This window comes from Arachis duranensis, chromosome 10 (assembly GCF_000817695.3).
Source record: "Arachis duranensis cultivar V14167 chromosome 10, aradu.V14167.gnm2.J7QH, whole genome shotgun sequence".
Taxonomy (NCBI): domain Eukaryota; kingdom Viridiplantae; phylum Streptophyta; class Magnoliopsida; order Fabales; family Fabaceae; genus Arachis; species Arachis duranensis.
Window position 1 is genome coordinate 92,511,097 of NC_029781.3, and position 19,922 is coordinate 92,531,018.

The 19,922-nt window shown below is 34.4% G+C and overlaps 1 protein-coding gene across 1 annotated transcript; it reads right to left on the minus strand.

Moving 5' to 3' along the window:
* Window positions 1–1,074: 1,074 nt before the first annotated feature.
* LOC107470927 (molybdenum cofactor sulfurase) lies at window positions 1,075–14,586 on the minus strand. Its single transcript, XM_021133520.2, is given in 21 exon segments — window positions 1,075–2,087; window positions 2,437–2,547; window positions 2,698–2,834; window positions 3,155–3,387; window positions 3,887–4,038; window positions 5,252–5,316; window positions 6,615–6,873; window positions 7,634–7,735; window positions 7,840–7,917; window positions 7,966–8,082; window positions 9,291–9,393; window positions 10,446–10,602; window positions 10,690–10,728; window positions 11,293–11,338; window positions 11,411–11,516; window positions 12,186–12,312; window positions 12,391–12,542; window positions 13,068–13,228; window positions 13,625–13,683; window positions 14,050–14,148; window positions 14,348–14,586. Coding segments are annotated over 21 exon segments (2,526 nt in total). The 5' UTR covers window positions 14,460–14,586; the 3' UTR covers window positions 1,075–1,976.
* Window positions 14,587–19,922: the final 5,336 nt, after the last annotated feature.

The following is a 19,922-nucleotide window of genomic DNA, read 5'->3' on the forward strand; positions in this document are numbered from 1 at the left end:
CAAAATGATTGGTGAAATGAGCAAACGTAAGATTTGATTTATATATTAAATCATATGATTCATGTATTAAAATATTTAGCTAAATTTTATTAAAAGATATTTAATTAAATTTTTGTAGTAAGTTATCTGTACAAAAATCAATAATACTCACAACTAAAAAAAAAAGCAACAGGTCGATCTCTAATATATTATCAAATGATTTATTAAATCTTTTTAACGATTTAATGTCTATGGAAAATATAATCAATAAGCACATTGCCTACTAATTCACTAGTATTATTAATGCAAATTTTCTTACACATCCAATCAAATATTACAGTGTAATTAAAAAATGCTAACTCTTACAATAAGTCAATGACTACTATAGTTATGGAAAAAATCACTTATACTCTGTCTATTTCAATACGTTTGTAGATTTTAAAATATTTTTATGCATTTCTGATATAGAAGCAATATTAATTATTTTCCAACAATGTATTGATTGATGTATTTGTTTATTTAGTGTAATTGTAATTGTATTTATTTATACAATTTTATGTCCCCAAAATTAATCTATTATCGCAATCTATGTTTCTCTTTATTTGATTATTTTGAAACGAAAGAAAAACTTAACTGGTTATCAAGATCAGACCCAATCAAACTCGGAAAATATATTTGAATTTTTGTTCTTGCCAATATACATCAAATACTATCAAATCCAATATACATTTCTAAGATTACATTCTCATATTACATGCCAACTATCTACTCTCCTCTTATGTTACTGAACTGTACAACATAGAAATTAACAAAATATAGAATACATTAGCACTAAGGCAAATATACTTTTACGGTTTTACCCCATCACATGCTTCCTATATAGGGTCCAGGACATGAATGTGGTATGACTATACATTCATAGTTTGGTCACTTTAATTTATTCATTCTTTAGTGAATAAATTAAATTCAGTCGACCTTAGACTCTGACTTATATAGATATGAGCCTGTCATATTTATTGTAATATGGTAAGTTAGTCCAGTTTTATAATTTTCGTAATTGAGATTTAAACAGACAGAAAATCATACATCCATAAAAAAAAAACAGAGAGAGAAAATAGATAAACTATATGAGTGCCTCGGGGGGCTCAATTTTATACATCAACATAAAGTCACAAGTCATAGTGAATACATCTGACCCAATTACAGATTGTTCGGAAGTTAATACAGAAGATATTATATACATATATTACACATGACACTACAAGACTTGGCTCATGCACGAGTTCCTAATCTGGAACCAGGCTAGCTTATAAACAGTAAATGTCCTACCACTCAGCAAATACTATCAAAAGAGAGGGGAAAATAACTAGCAAGATCATCACTAGGTGTCCTCAAAAGAAATCCCTGCATGCAGATATATCACAGAGGGCCGTTGGGCAACTGCCCCAGCTCTCCACCTCCTCCAGCCACACTCTTCAGATGAGCTAGAAGCTAAATCTACTGCCATCTGATCCTCCCACGCTGGTATCTCCTCAGACGGATCCTCCTCCTCTGAAAAACTCGTCAGAAAATCGTGACTTCCATTTCAAATTAGGGACTCCTGTGTGGGCCAAATCCTGAGGTGTCGTGTAATATATATGTATATAAGTATATTATGAACTCCTGAACAGTATGTAATTGGGTCAGATGTGCTCACTATGACTTGTGATTTTTTGTTGATGTATAAAACTGAGCCCTCGAGGGCCGGGCACCCATATATGATATCTACTTTCTCTTTATATGCTTTTGTATGGATGTATCATTTTTTTTTTGTTTAAATCTCAATTACAAAAATGATGAAACTGGACTAACTTACGATATTACCAACTGACTCATATCTATATAAGTAATACAGAGTCTAGAGTCCCATAAGTCAACTAAATGGTAGCGCCTAACGAATAGCATAGGTCATGATGTACTGAAAATTAGGTCATTACACCTATGCGCTAATTGCTAAATTAAATAGACTCTGGATGAACATGCTGCCCAATATGAAGCCAGGAATAATCATGCTGCTGCTCTTCATCACTAGATTCATACTTGAGTAGTATGCCAAACAAAATCTTTCCCTGTTACATGTCAAAAATAGAACACTGATTCATAAGAGAATGGAAATGAGATCCAGCAACAAGACAGGAAGTTAAAAAACTTATAACAATCTCCTTTCAGATATTGCAAAATTCATTGTGACCCCCCTTGTATTTGTCCAGTTTACATTAACCTCACCTGAATCTCTCTTGGTGTTATATTTTCAGGGGTGCTTGATATCAAATTTTGTATCAAGCTACCAAATGTAAGATTACTTAAATCTCAAGGGAGATCAATGTATATTTTTAGAAATCGAAGAGTCAAGTTAAATTTCATCAAATCTCAAGATATGTTGTGCAAATCGCCCTAGAAAAAAAAGTCTTGGCCAACCTTTACTCTCCTGTATGATGCTAAAGTTGCCAATGGTTCATTTGACTTTTGCACTTTTCCAGCATTTTGTGAAAAGTTGATCATCTGGCATCGATTGCATCCCCCCAGCGACTGATGGAAAGAATAAAAAGAAGAGAGAACAAAATGAGTGGAACGAATGAAACACATAGGAAGACGGCAGACAAAAGTAAAAAGGGCCATCTTTATATAATGGCACAAACTTGGCTATGTCAAATAATTTCAGAGTTTATCATCACTTACTCTGAAATACGTATTTCCAATTCTAATGGTTCTCCATCCATCTTCACCGTAAGGTCTGCCTCCGGATACGACAAGGTTTGGGCGAAACCTACTTGCATCGACTTGCATTGCCGTAACACATATGTCCTTCTGTACATCTGGTACCATGAACCATAGTTGGAAAACACAGTGATCAACAAAGGGTAAAATTGAAAAGTGAAGTCGATTTTCTTGAATATCACTAGCCTTCTTTTTTCGTTTCTTAATCACTTTGCATTCTTATGAATGGATCCAATAACCAGTTAATGAAAATGCAATCCATTACATTTTGTTCTAGTTCTATAAGTTTTGTTCACAAGCTAGTCAAATTCTTATATTGCATTCTAAATCAAATGGAAGCAATAGCATAGTAGGAAACAAAAAAATGAACAAGGACTTGCATGTCATACTATTAATATAGTAAGGTACAAAAGCACACCTGAACATAGTCGTCTATTTAGGTCAGACACACTTTCCTCAGATACAAGTAAGAACTGTGCTTCATTGGGAAAATTTAGCGTGCTCTTAGTATCTCTACAGGTTGCTACACCTTTGGTCTTGTTCAACATAAAATCATGCTCGGTACTAGAATACCGAAACAAAGTGCAGGGTTTACCAATGGCTTCGCTAAACCATACATTGGTTTCTTTGCTGTAATTATATACCTTGTACCTGTGCAATCAAAACCACAAACAAAAAATTGTAACAATAAGACAATTTAATACCATCTTAAAAGCTATCATATAAAACGTCAGCTAGAACAATAAACTACAAAGCTTCATGTTATACTAACATGCTCAGAGATTTAACTAATCGGCACCGTGGAAATACTAAAAGAAATCACCCAAAATAATACATGAGAATACTTTTATAGCTATGACTACAGTGTAACAATGCAAAAGTAGACATTTCATTTCTCAGATGTCCCCATATAAATATTTGTAGCTTCATCTTGTAAACTTAGTGTTTTCTATAATAATAATATGCTAGATAATACTAGAACATTGGTTCGAAAATGGTGTGACAAACGCAATTGGAAATTCTGAATACTATATCTTTTTCATTTCTTTTTTATTTTTGGTGAAAGTCCACATAAGCAAAGCTATATGAATGATATGGTTGCAAGATTGTACTTAGATTAGAAGATAAATCATGTGCATAATTCCTATACCTTTGACCATATAGTTCAAGTTCTTCCATAGCACCATGATTCACCCCTGACTCAAGCTTGATCTGCAATCTTTCTTTGCAATGTGGAGACTCTACAAATAGTATTCCCTGACTGAGGTCAATAAAGGTGCTTATAAAGCACATTTCAGGAACCTAAAAATCAAGTTGGAAAATATCAAAATCAAGATGGAAAATATCAAAACTTTACAATTTTTAGTTCTAAAGAGTGAAAACTCAATAAAGAAGTTATCTCTTCATAATATGATATTGGTATTATAACTTGAAATATTAATATATAAAATTATAATTAACTTGAAGTGATACAAGAAGCCTAAAACAGGCCAAAGATATTTATCATGTTTGAGTCTAATAGGAGGTAAGTTGGTTTGAATCAGCTATACATCTCTTTTGCGTTCCTCTATGGCTAATTTTTCATGGAATGCATTGTTTGGTATATTTGGTGAGGTTTAGGTGTATCCTTGAAATTTGAATCAGTTCTTGTTGACCAGGTTTGTTGCCTCCGGGAGCAGGAAAACCCAAACTTTTGTGGTTAGCATGCCATCTATGCCATTATTTGGTGCTTTGGTTTGGAGCTTAACTCTCACATCTTTCATGGCAGGAAGTTGGCCTTTTAGAGGGACATCCAATGAGTTCATTTTGTATTTAGGATCCCTTTTTCTCCGTGCTCTTTGTAATATTGTTTTTTTTCTCTTTTTATCAATATTCTTCTTTTGTGCAAGTAATAGTAATAGTAAGAAACCACAAACACAGTAGCAGTATGATTGTATTATTCACACTGAGAGTCTAGATCTCAGCTCACAGTTGAAGAGAAAAGAGAAGACAACTAGCAACATGCAAAGAGAAACAGGGGCACAGGGCACTATAGCAGCCCCATTCTCCTTCCCGAATTCAACCTGCCAGCAAACACACGCACTATGCACACACCCACATGCCAGCATGGCATTCCCTTACTCTCAATTTCTGCACAAGTTAGTTAGGCCAGGAGGACCCACTAAATTCTCCCACTCCCTGATTCTGCTTAGTTACAAAACTGTCGCTGAACTTCTTGCGCCCTATATACTGCAGCCTTTCGGGGAATTTATCCTTAAAGCTAACAGTAACTTGGTAGTTTCTTAACTGTGTAATCATAAGCGATATGTTCCATTATCACATGATCATTCAACTTTAGTGTTACTAAAGTTTGTCACCAACAGAGAGTGACAATGTTATAACCAGGTGAAATGTAAAGTGTGCTAGTCTAATTCCAAAACATGAAATATCAGGTCTAATTAAGACAAACCACAATGCAAATTGATGCAACATTTTCTATTTTCTACTTTTTGTCTACAGATGCATAGCAAATTACCTTTTTTTGTGTAAGAATTTCACCATTTAGACTCATAAGAATCCATTCGCGATCATGTTTTAGTCCTGCACAAGATTCACAGAAGAACGTCCCATTAAAGGATTAAGATTATAAAGAAAAGGATAACTCCTGCATTCAATTTAAAAATTGAAATATAAAGAAACAAGTAAAAGTTGGACAAAAATGGTTATGCATTTGGTTCATGTTGTACTAATTCTTCTAATTAAAAATTTTGAGTTTGGGTATAATGTAGATTAAGTTAGTGCATTATATGCGCTTCCAAACTCTTACATGAGAGGTTATGTTAGTTTTAAAGCCATCAGAAGAGCATCATAGATTAAACATTACATAATATTTTAGGAAATAACCTCATTATCTTCAAGTACTTTTAGAATATATATGTTAATTTAGTAAGCAATTTGGAGTTATTATTGATTTTGTTTAGGTTATTGGTCTTATTGTTGGTAGGGTTCATGACTGTCTTCATGCTCTTCTAAGTTAGAGAGGTTTTTAATATAAGCAGGACAGCATGACATGAGATATACTAGCTAAGAAAAACTTGTCTCATACTAGTATCCATATCTATTCTCACCCTCCCTTTCTTATTATAGAACTTGAAAATAATTATAGTAGCTCCCTATAGAAAGGGCTAAAAAACCGTCCCTAAGGTCTCTCTCTCTCCCTCTCCCTCTCCCCCTTTATGCCGCTGCTGCCCATGCCCAACCCCTATCACCGCACCTGCAACTCCTCCTCCTTCCAACCGACAATGAATTTGGCACCAAGAATTTGGCGATGAACGTCATGAAGAGACTAAAGCCATCCATCCTTGGAGGTGAGAGTGAGCTTGATGTCACTGGAAACGGCGTCGTTGAACTGGTTGCCGGGGCTGCGGGAACATCGGGTTTAGGTGGTTGGATCTGACTCTAAGAGTGAGGGCAGTAGTGGCTCGCGGTGTCGGGTTCGCTGGCCATCATCTTTAAGAGTGTAGGGCTGGATCGAGAAGAACATGTCGGCAACATGTCGATGATGATAATGAAATGGTGATTGAGAACATGTCTGAGAGTGAGGGTGGTGGTGGCTCACGGTGTCGGGAACATGTCAATGATGATGATGTGGTGATTGAGAAGAACAGCTTCTCTCTCTCTCTCTCTCTCTTTCTCTGTTCTTTTTCTTTTTCTTTTTAATTTTATAATTTGTTTTCTTAGGAGTAATTTGGTCCATAAATTTAAGATTTAGGTAAAAAAGATGATTTTAACAAAATTCAACATTAGGGACGATTTTGAATGTAAAAAAACATTAAGGACGATTTTAATTTTCGGCCAAAACCTTAGAGACCAAAATCATACTTAACCCAAATAATTACCATTTTTGCTAAGAGGCCAGCTTCTTGAACAGAACCCTCCACAAGATTTTATGGGGTATATTGTAATTGATTTAAGATGATAACCAGTATCCGGGGAACCCTTCTCAATGCCTGCAGGTGACAGTAAATCCGTAAAAAATATATGTTGGAAATATGATAGAATTTATCTTGGAAGCGGGGACAGACCTTCCAATTGATTCCCATGACAAATGTCATTTTGAGATGACACGAAGGAACTTGCTACAAAATCAATAAATTTCTGAAATCCACAAAACAAAGGGAAAACTATATTAAAACCGAAAAGAAGTGATATTTAGATTTGTTAAGAAGTCAACAAAATCTTGACATCTCACAGTGTTACACGAAGCATAAACCAAACAGAACTAGAAATTGGCAACAATTGTAGTGAGCCTAGCAACAAAACTAGTGAGCATTGGCAATTACAGAAATTACCAAAAACAAAAGGAAAAAAAAAATCAAAACCCCAAGGATACAATCAAGAATGGTGTTGAGCCCTCGCAACCTGGTCCTTATATAACAGATGTTCCTTTGAAACACCTTAGCTGAGCTCCAAAGCAAAGAGAAGCAAGAAACATATTCTATATCACAACAAACACCCACCTAAATGTGCTATGGAATTTCGTGCACAGTTCTACAGGATTTCAACCTATTTTCTTCTTGCATATCCTAAGAGTTATTATCAGAAACGCTTCTATAAAGGGTCAATAAATCCGATTGGCCAACAATGGCTTATTCCACAAAGAATTAACAATTGAACATTGCAAGAAAAGGTCTGACTAGTTTAATCCATGCAAGATGCAAATATTAGTATAAATGATTGTTTTAGATCCATAAAAGCAGTCATAACTCTATGCTGCACACCTCCCATATTAAGTTGGTATGTGTTCAAAAAGAAAAAATGGAAATGAACCAAGAATCAAAAGTTTCAAACGTTCAATATTTCAAAACAGAGAGAGTGTGATTAAAAAAGAAATTACAATGAATAAAAGAATTCCAACCTTAGCCTCCTCATAAGTTGACATGTAGCCAAAGGATACTCTTACGGCTCCAGTAGGTTTTCCATTGATTACATCATGATCATCCCAGCAAACATGGCCAGCCTAAATACAGAAATATTGTTATTTTTTTTTTTTTTATACAATAACATCACATATAGACCAATCACAGACAGTCATGAGCAAGTTAAAGCAGAAAATAGAAATACCTCCGTATTTGATAAAAGATCCAAATGAGACAAGCCAAGGTATTTTGCACATGCACCTGGATTACAGAAGCATCCTGTCTAAATAGACAGCAGGTGGAGATTATTATTCAGCATTCAATTGATGACTGTAAAGTACAAAAAAAAGAGTCATGCCAGCTTTTCCACTTCACGGTATCCATACCAAGAACCATCTGCCCTTTTTAAGTTGAATGAAACAATAGGACCCATTTCATAACACAGTTCCTGGATGGAAGAAAATTTAATAAATACAGCACAGAGAACTCCAATTTCAATAAGATGTGGTGATGCAAACCTCATTTGATAAATTAGAAACTAAGAAAAGAGCTCCCTTATATCTCATATAACCCCACAGTTATGTATACAATTTTTTCATAAAAAAGAAACTTATGAGAAAGAAAAGACTGCATAGAAAGAGGACAAGATACCCACACAAGAAGAAAGAAACTACAATATTGAATCATGTAAAAAACAGATGTCAATCTCTCTGCATATTCACCAATCGAACACCTAAGTCAATTTTAAGAATTTACAGAGAAGGTTCAGAAGGTATCCTTATCCCAAGAGTTGTGTAAAGGAGAAATCTGCTATGTAAGTTCAAACATTTCCTTCAAACATTGAAGGATAGCAAAAAATGAAACATTGTCAGAGTTTTAACTTGTTTATGCATATCAAAGCCTTCAAATTTTAGTACATAAAAACTGACGCAGGTCCCTGGGGAAAATCTGGTTCTCTGCATAAGTGTCTAAAAAGAGCTTGTTCCATAGATAATTTGTATCTAAACAATGGGGAAAAAAAAAAAGTAGTGACATAAATATTAAGCACCAACTTCAACAACTGCTATGCAAGGGCATGTGGAAAGCTGAAAAGGCCTTGGAAAAGCCTCAGAAAGAGGAAAACTGCTGACCCAGTTATCCTCCTAAAATTTGATCCTAAACTGTTAGCTATAGTCAAAATGAAAAGAGAAGTTAAATAGGATGAACCCTAAGAAGATAAACTTCCAAAAACTAGCACAAGCAGGTCATCTCAGAGACATGGTGTACCACCCATTCGGTTGCAAGATGAACCGACTTTGAATATCTTTGTGCTAGAAGGAAGAACATTCTAAACAGATAAACTAGCAGATATCTTCACCACATCTGTGTGCAATTATGGGGTAGCATACATATGTAACAATCTAGATGCATGACATGTCTGCTTTAGCTTAAGAGGAGTGTTTATATTATACAATCCCTTTGTAAATAGTCAATCGGATATCCACTTGTCCTCAATTGATCACCCTATGTCTAAGGGAATAGATTATGTGTATTCAGCACATAAATTCATGAACACAGGGCTTTTCAAGTCATTCACGTCACACAGAAGTAATTTCAAGAGTATAATAAAACTATAAATTGGACAACAACTAAAGAATTCATTATGTATTAACTAACCATTGAACTTTGATGTCCATAGATTATGCACACATTAGATCCATTGCAATGTCTCAAAGCCAAAAGCATTTTTCTTGTATATAAGGCAAGAGATTTTGTATGTCTACAAGGCAACAAAATTTTGAAACTTCAAAAAGAATAATAATAAATCAATGACAGAGAGATCAAGGTATTCAAATGAAGAAAGCAAAACAAGCATGTAGATTGAGCATTGTTGCAGAGACCACAGAGAAGATGTCAAGTGTTGTATTGGTAGGTATACGCTGTTAGAAATTAAGAGAATATCCTATGACTTATGTCCGTACTTAACCATGATTACAGTTTTAGTATTATTATAAATAGGAATTAACATTTTTTATTTTGAATACACCTCATTCATTAGATTATACTCATCAAAATATTCATAATCTTTACCCTGGCCGAAATACCCTCTATAATAGCTTGAGCAATCCTCCCACTTGAGAACTTCTTGAAGTTGAACTAGGCCTACTTTGTCTCAATATTACTGTTAGTAAGCTTCCCATCTTGAGTGTAACAGTTGAAATTGTAATTAAGAAAGGGGTGGAGGGTGCCCAAGTACCTCGTTGTACAAAAAGCAGTGGCGTATCTCTATACATAAATAGCTATAGCAACGACAATCATTCTCACAAGGTGGGGTCAATTACAAATTTACAATCAAACAATACTATCATATTATGGCAATAAGTTTTCTTAAAAAAAAAATTAAATCTAGGTCTTTCAATTTGTTCTTCCTCTACAGTTTTTTTAATTCTACTAACCTTATTGGGGAACTCCACTTAATAGGCTATTATTGACCTACTCCTCACACAACCAAACAATCTTAGGCAAGACTATATCATCTTTCTCTTAATTGGTGTTAGTCCTACCTTCCTTCTAATACTTTCATGATTGATCTTAGAATGTACATCCAATCACTCACTGGAAGACTAATATAAAACCTAGTTTATGCTCTTGTTGGCACTTTATCCTAACACCAAAAAGCATCTCTAGATTTTCCATTGAAAAGCATAAGCATATATCAGCATACGACCAATAAGATTAAGATATCATGTGATAGGTGTAAAGGTCTCCTGCATGGAAATGGGAGTTTTTTTTTTAATTTTTTTTAAAAGGTATTTATCCTATTCTGCATACCGTGATATTGCAGATGCAGTTAGAGATCTCAGGATTTTGAAGCCATGGCGGACAGATGCTATACTCAGGAATGAAACTGTACCATCCTCAAACAACTCCTCAATACCTTCCCTTCTTTTAATGAAATCAATATCAGCAATTGAAGCAGCAACAGTTCCTGTGACGGCCACCGATCAACCACATAACTGAGTACTAAACACAGAATCACAGACAGGGATACAATTGTAACCAATAAGCCACAAACCTCCACTAAAATAAGTCTTCTTCAGCAACTTGGCAGCGTCTGTGATGATAAATAATGAGGCAAATTTTCACAAGGGATAATTAATACCATAACTAAATTTTCCATTATCAATGAATACATTTAGAAAATAGAAGGAAAAGAGGAGATATCATGAAAGAACACAAGATGGCAGTCAATAATTAGTAAATGAACACAAGAGCTATTTCTTTTTTATAAACTATTATTAGGAAGCATTCTAAGAACCTAGACAATTGGAAGTAGCTTTTTTCTTTTATTTCTTTTTTTCTTTTTCCTTTTCTTTTGTGTTTGTGTGTGCACTACCCTCATGTGCTCAGCGTAATGAGTAATGACATTCATTCAAGGGACAAAGGTTTTGTTTCCCATTTTGGTAATAAATACATGTATAACAAGTCCATCCATAGGATGCAGGCTTCTTTCTAAAGCATATACACATTACATCAGTAGAATCATCTATTCGTGACATAATACCAATGAAGATAACTTTCTTGTTACTAAATGTCACTGAGAAATAAATAAGAAAATGAAATATAGTGTCAGTAAAGTGCAGCAAATTATTCCATTTTTCAAAGATAGGTAGCTTACCATTTCGAACAATAAGAGCTCCAAGCCCAGTTGGATAGCCAAAGAGCTGACAAGAACACAAGATCAGTTTTTGAAGTAGCTCTAGATAAAAACAAAATAAACACTTACAAACTCATACCTTGTAGAATGAGATTGTGACAAAATCTGCAGGATATTTGGATAAATCAGGTGGCATGGTGGCACATCCTTTTGCAGCATCAATCAAGACCATCCATTGTCCATTTCTTATGAGAGAAATAGTAAATATAAGATCAATGCTTTAACAAAGTTAAACAAAATAAATGAAGCATCTCAATATATGAATGTGTATTAGATAGAGAGAGAAAGAGACAAGGCATAACACAAATTAAATACATATATATATAGGTCTTCTATCATTGTAGAGATTTCTCCCGCATTAGAAGAACAGGTAAAACAATGGGTAAGAAAAATAATGGAAGAAATCATACAAAGGAGTAAAGTTGAAGTTCGTGTACTGGATTCTCCTCATTTTAGAAAGTAGTAAAAATGGAACTGGAAACCAAAAATTCCTATAACACCAACAAGTGACATATACAAGTCTTAAATGCTAACATGAATCCTGACGCTATGATTATTGAACCTCAAGTACCTAGTAATCTGGCATATACAAAAGTGGACACCATCACGCATGCACACAATTTCCCATCAAACAACTAGAGTATATTTCATTGTCACAAACCATTACATTGAATCAAGCAAGAACTTCAAATGCAGATTCAATTTGACAAACAACTTCATTATCTAATGAATCTCGCTGAACTATAATGGCAAATGGTTAAATATGTATGAGTGAAGTCACTTTTGATACTACTTAGACAAAGATTTAAAGGCATGCATAACAAGATAATAAGACAAACAACTTTGTATATTACTTGCAAACTGAAGAAATCCCTAAATCCCTGCTCGAGTGCTCCTTGATAATCTTGACCAAGTCAAGGTCAAATCTCAACCCTGAGAAGTTGCACTCAGAGGGAAAAGCAAACAAATTATACACATGACCTGCATTAGAAAAACAGATATAAGTAAGGTAGTCTAGAACCTAGGAAGAAAAAAAAAAACCATAATCTTAAGATTTACCATCTGGCTTTCCCTCCAGCAACCCAGCTACTTTTCTCCTTTGTACTTGGTGTGGTGATATCTTCATAGCAATGTTTTCTCCAGATACTCCAGGAGCTTCATTTTCTTTAATGTCTACAGCTATGGATGCAGCCCCTTGACCAAGAGCGTATCTAAAACTAGTTAAGGAGATGGATAGGCTGAACTTATTAATCACCAAAGCAGAGCAATGGTAATGGAATATTTAACAGCACAATAGATTTATTAGAAGCAACATCAACATTTTTCCAAGGAAGTACAATGTGGAAGTGATTAGATACAATAACATATTCAGAAAAGAAGGTGAAAAAAGAAACAGGCATTCTCTGAATACAAACACAAGAAAGTCAAATTACTACAGAAAAATTAGATGAAATAGTTCAATGTTGAAGTCCCACTGAACAGAAATTTTGAATTGGAGTCACATCAGAGCAGTAGAAATATCTAACGATGTCCATTTAACTGATTTCAAATCTTATCCTATTTTACTAAATCTAATGGAATAATGTCACCTGAACAGTGATAGTACACACTAGAATACCATTATGTCTTACACCCGCACGTTGCAGGGAGTGATTACTTAGCACTCTCCTGATAAAAGCCAAAGGATATCCTTATAAAATTGAATTTTCATTTTTAATAAGGTAGGTATAGGATACTCTCTTATACCAAGAACACTATTATGATTCTCCATCGTATACATAAAAGTGCTGTCACAACTCCATGGAAAAGCCTCTCCAACTAACTTCAGTGCTGCTGTTGCCCCAAAGGTAAATATACATTTATAGTCTTTTGGAGATGCATTGCAATAATCGAGGACCTGTATGACTGATAGTCAAAATATACGTGAAGATGTAGATTACAAATATCAAAAGTACAAAAAGAGCTAATCAAACAGCAATCTCTTCGTATGAAACTACTAGATGGACACATCTATATCGGTGATTCAACAAGGCCCATACAAGTCAATCAAACATAACAAGATAAGCCCTGCATTTCATCCAGACTCCAGTAATAGTGGATGACATGCAATCACCAATAGAAATGTATCTAGCATGAGGATAGGAACATGAATCTTTGCATAAGACATTCATAGTAACTTCTTTCTAGATCCTAGAGATCTCTCAGCAAACAATCTAATCCGAATTATCATGATTGAATCACAGCAATTCAAATGCATAGAAAACAAAAGTCATAAGTGCGAAAGTGAATGAACCTGTTGGCGAGCATCCTTCACAATCTCAAGAGTCGCAGAGCTGGAATCACTTTGGCTATCTAGTATTAACATTAAGGACCTCCACTACACAACATTACTACATCTATTAACTACCAGAGACTTCTACCGCCCTCTAAGCAAAAATTGGATCCACGAGTCTGACCACACCATAACGTGCTATGATAAATCATATTTAGCTTCAAACCTTGAAAATCTAAGTCTCTTTCAATAGTTTTTCTATGTCTTTCTATATCTCTATCTATTGTCTGTCAACTACCAACTATATTAAGTTTCAACTCCGCATCATATATTACTAAAGAATTCGTCGTTCTTCCATTGCTATGCAGGAACAATGATAAAACAAACAAATAAAAAAGTGTAATCCATTGATAAGTAGACTTCTCAATAAATATTATGAGGGATACGAGGATTTCCATATACTTTACTCGTGAGATCACCAAAAATTGATTCCATTTGCAGCTCAGAGTATAAAGTAGCACCAGCATGATCCAAGTACACAAGATCTACAATTCCAAAATTGCAACACACGAAATAAGATATAGTTGAAACAGTAATTCTATTTTACTTTTATCTGAAAATGATAATATGATAACTAAAACTAAAGCCAATCTTTTTTTAAAAATAAAATAAAACAAGATTGAACCTTATCCTTCCAATTTGCATAGCTTGACTAAAAGGAAAAAGAAAAAAGAAAGTGAGTACCTCGTAATCTGTTGAATTCAGTAGCTCGAATTTGATCAATGGTTTTGGGAGTGTTTGGGTAGCCGTAATGTTCACCAAACTCCTTCAGAAATTCTTGCTTAGCAGCATCCATAATTGCTGGTTCACAAGACCCGATATTGATGGTTGTGCTTCAACTCTTGATCTTTCTCCAGTCTCCACAGAGCGTTCGGGATCGTATTGGGGATTCTGAAAAGCCAATTTATATATTCTGTTCCCGTAATGTTGGCAAACAATAATCTAAAATTATCTAATTTAATTTAATATTTATAATTTTATGTATATAATAATTAAAATTATATATTTATTATCTTTAATAATATATAAAAATAATTAAAAATATAAAATAAATTCATTTAAATTAATTTTTATTATCTTTTAAATATTTATGATCTTATTAATGGGAAATCAATTAGAATATTTTTTGTTTTTAATATTAAACTAGTAATAGTATTTTTTTTAAAATTTAGATTAATAAATTATTATTTTTAAATATTAAAATCATTTAATTAAAAAAATAAAAATCAGAACCGTTTAATTTATAAATAATACAAAAATTGACCAATTTGTAAAAACTATAAAAATTAGATTAAAATATTTCTATTAAAAAAATTAAAAAATATAAAATACAAAAATTAAATTCTTCAATTTGTATATTTTTATACTTTTAAAAAATATCAAAAATTATAATATTAAAATATATCACTTCTTTTATTTCTATTAAAAAAAATCTTAATGAGAAATCTCAAATCTGTATTAGAGTATCCGTGATGAGATATTTTAAGAATGATTTAATTGAAATTTAATGCATGTACTTGTGATAGAGTTGGGTAAAGTGTAATGTATTGAACCTGACTTACGTGGTCTAATTGCCTTTGTTTGGACGGTTAGAGAAAATACAAAACAGGCAGAAAGAAGATGAAAGAAAATACAACCTTAAGAGTTTGTTTGTTTTGTGGACAGAGATATAGATAATAAATATTTAAAAAGAATTCGGATAAAAAAATATGGATATTAAACACAGTATTTTTATGACAATTTCTTTTATTTTTTTATTTTTTTAAACGAAAAACAATAATAAACAAAAGATTTGAGAGAGATTTTAATAATAAAAATTTATTCATAGATAATTATCCTTTTTTCTTTATTTTAATTTGAGTTTTTTTTTCTATATTATTATAAGTTCTTATAGATGGGTTTGACAAAATGATAAATATTAATTTTTTTGAAAATTATATAATAAAAAATTTAAAAATAAAAAAATAAAAAATTTAAAAAAATATAAAAATAAATTATACCCAAAAAATTTTGAATATTAAATTGGCAAAAAAGACTGAATTTGCAAAAGCAGAATATACTATAATAGAGTTAGGCAGCAAGAAATGAGTGAGAGACAGAAGAAGGGAGAGAAAGGTATGAGAAATATATCTATTTTAATTATTTTGCATAGTATTTTAATTTTGTCTATATATATTCAAATATAATATTGAACAAGTCATAAAAAAAACATAATATTGGATATTACATTAGTGTCTTATATATTATATCCAAAACAATACACAAAGGATAATTTTAATGTCTCTATTCTATTGTTTTTGTTTCAGTGTCAAGTTCTGTCATGTTTACAAAAATAAATGCAGCCTAATAAATTGAAGGATCTCAGACCGATTAATTTGTACAATGTTTTCTATAAGCTGGTGATCAAGGTTTTTGTGAATAGGCTTCAACCGTTTCTTCATTAGTTTATTGATTTGCAAGGAGGATTTATTCCGAGACGAGGAACACCAGAAAATATCATAGTTACTCAAGAAGTTTTACACTTTATGAAAAAGATCAAAACGAAAAAAAAAAAAGAATTGCATTTAAGATTGATTTGGAAAAAAACATATGATAGAGTTAGCTGGAATTTTCTGAAATACACTCTTAATCAATTTAATTTTCCTAGACAAACCATCAAATTGATTATGTGGTGTGTCCGAACTTCATCACTCTCTATCCTGTGGAATGGTAACAGACTTGAGAGTTTTCAACCTAACAGGAATTTGAGGCAGGGAGATCCTATGTCTCCATACTTATTTGTCTTGTACATAGAGCATTTAAGTTATTATATTTCGTATCTTGTAGAATCCAAACTCTGCCAACCAATTGCGATGTCTAGAGGTGGACCCTCCATATCTCACCTTAATATTTGCGAATGATTTCATTCTCTTTTGTAAAGCAAAAAATCTCAAGTTACTCAAAACTCTGCCAACTAAGCTGCTAATGTTCAGACCTTTAGGCATCCAAAGAAGAGTTTGAATACCTGGGATAAAGTGGTCAACAAGTTTCTGAATAAGTTCTTCCCTCCCAGAGACTGATTAAGCTGAGTACAGATATTCAGACCTTTAGGCAGGAAAAAAATGAATCCATTTATGATACCTGGGAAAGGTACAAGCTGATGTTCAGAAAGTGTCCTCCTGACATATTCTCAAAATAGATCAAGGTACATATCTTCTATGAAGGACTTTCTGATATGGCCAAGATGTCTCTGGATAATTCTACAGGTGGTTCCTTGCATATAAAGAAGACACCTGAAGAGGCTAACGAGCTCATTGAGATGGTCGTCAACAACCAATACTTATACTAATCAGAGAGGACTTCAGTAAAGAAAGGAGTTATGGAAGTGGATGTTGTAAATGCAATTCTTGCTCAGAACAAACTCCTATCTCAACAGATGAGTCTTATCACTCAACAACTGAGCAGCCTGCAAAGCCCAGTTGCTAAATTTCATAGTGCTCCACCAGATGTTCCCTATGATATGAGTGGTAGCTCTTCTCAAAGTGAAACTTACAACTATGACCAGTATATACCTGAGCAGGTCAACTACATGGGAAGTTCACCCAGAAATCCTAATGATGCTCCTTTTTCTCAGAATTTTAACCAAGGATAGAGAAATCACCTAAACTTTGGATGGATGGAGCAACCTCAGAGTACCCCTAACTTGGCATCCATTGTTGCAGAGCTCTCAAAAAGTTGACAAAGCTTTATACAGGAAGCACGAGACTCCCTTAGGAACCTGGAGATGCGAATAGACCAGTTAGACCAGCGAATACCTGAGCAAACCTCACCCGATAGTACAGTACCCAATTGTAGATAGGAGTGTCAGGCAGTTCAATTGAGGAGTGGCAAGATAGTAGTCACTCAATCTAAGAGCAGTGAGTAACTAGGTGAAAAAGAGACACCGAAACAGAAAATTACAGAGACAGAGAGCGCCAGGGAGGATGCTGAACGCCCAGTACGGGAGCTAAGGAGGGCGATGAACGCCCATGAAGACTTAAAGAACGACCCCTCAAGGAACCTTGACAACCCCTTTCCGGTCACTCTTAATGCACATCCTGCACTACCCAAGGCCCCAAAGTACAAGGTCAAATTGCCATACCCTCAGAAACTTCAGAAAGTAGAAAAAGACAAGCAATTCTCCAAGTTTCTGGAAGTCTTTCAGAAACTTGAGATCAACATCCCCTTTGTAAAGGCCCTTGAGCAAATGCCTCTTTATGCCAAATTCATGAAAGACTTGTTGAGTAACAAGAGGGATTGGAAAAAAATCGAGATAGTGGTACTTACTAAGGAGTGTAGTACAATCATCCAGAAAAATCTCCCAAAGAAACTATAGGATCCCGAGAGCTTTCTAATTTCTTGTACCATTGGAGACACTACGATTCAGAAGTCTCTCTGTGACCTTGGAGCTAGCATCAAACTTATGCCTCTATCAGTGATGAGAAAGCTCCAGATTGATGAGGTAAACCCACCTGGATTTGTCTTTAACTTGCTAACCGCTCTATCAAGTACCCTATTGGAGTGGTTAAGAATCTACGTATGAAAGTAGGGCCTTTAATCTTCCTTGCTGACTTTGTGATCTTGGACATGGAAGAGGACAAGAATGCATCTATCATCCTTGAAAGACTTTTCTTAGCCATAAGAGAAGCCCTTATAGATGTTTAGAAGGGTGAATTAACTCTGAGGGTCAATGAAGAGGAAATTGTTCTCAATGACTTAGAAGCCTTTCAATACCTTGATGATTCTGAAGGGTGTATGAGAATTGATATGATTGAACCACTAATTGAAGGGGTTTTTGAAGCTGAAAAGCTTGAAAATGTTCTAAAATCCTCCCCTGAAGACAGTTTGCTTGAGATCGAAGAGCCACCACCTCAGGGTGAGAAGCCTCATATGCCTAACAAAGAGGAAGGGCCTCCGAAACTTGAGTTGAAGCTTTTACCTCCATCCTTGGAGTACGCATTCCTGGGGGAACAAGATACTTATCCAGTAATCATTAGCTTTTCTCTGAGACATGAGGAGGAAGAGGAACTGATTCAAGTGCTCAGGAGTCATAAGACCACTATTGGATGGACCATTAGTGACTTAAAGGGAATTAGTCTAACCAAGTGTATGCACAAGATCTTACTAGAGGACGGTGCAAAACCAGTTGTATAACCACAGAGGCGGCTAAATCCGACCATGAAAGAGGTGGTCCAGAAAGAAGTGATGAAGCTTTGGGAAGTTGAGATCATTTACCCTATCTCTGATAGCCCATGGGTAAGTCTGGTACAAGTGGTCCCTAAGAAAGTAGGGATGACAGTGATCCAAAACAAAAGAAATGAGCTTATTCCTACGAGAACGGTCACAGGATGGCGCATGTGTATTGACTATAGGAGGCTCAACACTGCTACCCGGAAGGATCATTTCCCCCTTCCATTCATTAATCAGATGTTTGAGAGGCTAGCCAGCCATGCTTTCTACTATTTCTTAGACGGGTACTCTGGTTACAATCAGATTGCAGTAGACCTTCAAGACCAAGAGAAGACAACATTGACATGTTCTTTTAGAATATTTACTTACCGAAGGATGCCATTTAGACTCTGTAACGTTCCAGTAACTTTTTAGAGGTGTATGCTCTCTATTTTCTCAGATATGTAAAAAAGTTCATTGAGGTATTTATGGATGACTTCTCTATGTTTTGGTGACTCTTTTAATTCTTTCCTTAAGCATCTAACCTCAGTTTTGAAACGGTGTCAAGAAACAAACCTTATTTAAACTGGGAGAAATGCCACTTTATGATAACTGAGGGTATTGTTCTTGGTCACCGGATTTCAAACAAAGGAATAGAGGTTGATAAAGCTAAAGTGAAGGTAATTGAAAAATTACCACCACCCAATAATATTAAGGCAATAAGGAGTTTCTTAGGACATGCAGGTTTTTACAGGAGGTTTATAAAGGATTTTTCTATGATTGCTAAACCTCTGAGCAATCTTTTGGTTGCTGACACTCCTTTTGTTTTTTACAATGACTGCTTGCATGCCTTTGAAACTCTAAAAGCAAAGCTTATCTCTACACCCATCATAGTCCGTCCCAACTGTGAATTATTATTTGAACTAATGTGTGATGCGAGTAATTATGCTATAGGGGCTGTCTTGGGGGCAGAGGCAAGACAAGCTTATGCACGTCATTTACTATGCTAGTCGTGTTTTGAATGACGCGTAAAAGAATTACACCACTACAGAGAAGGAATTACTGTTGTTAT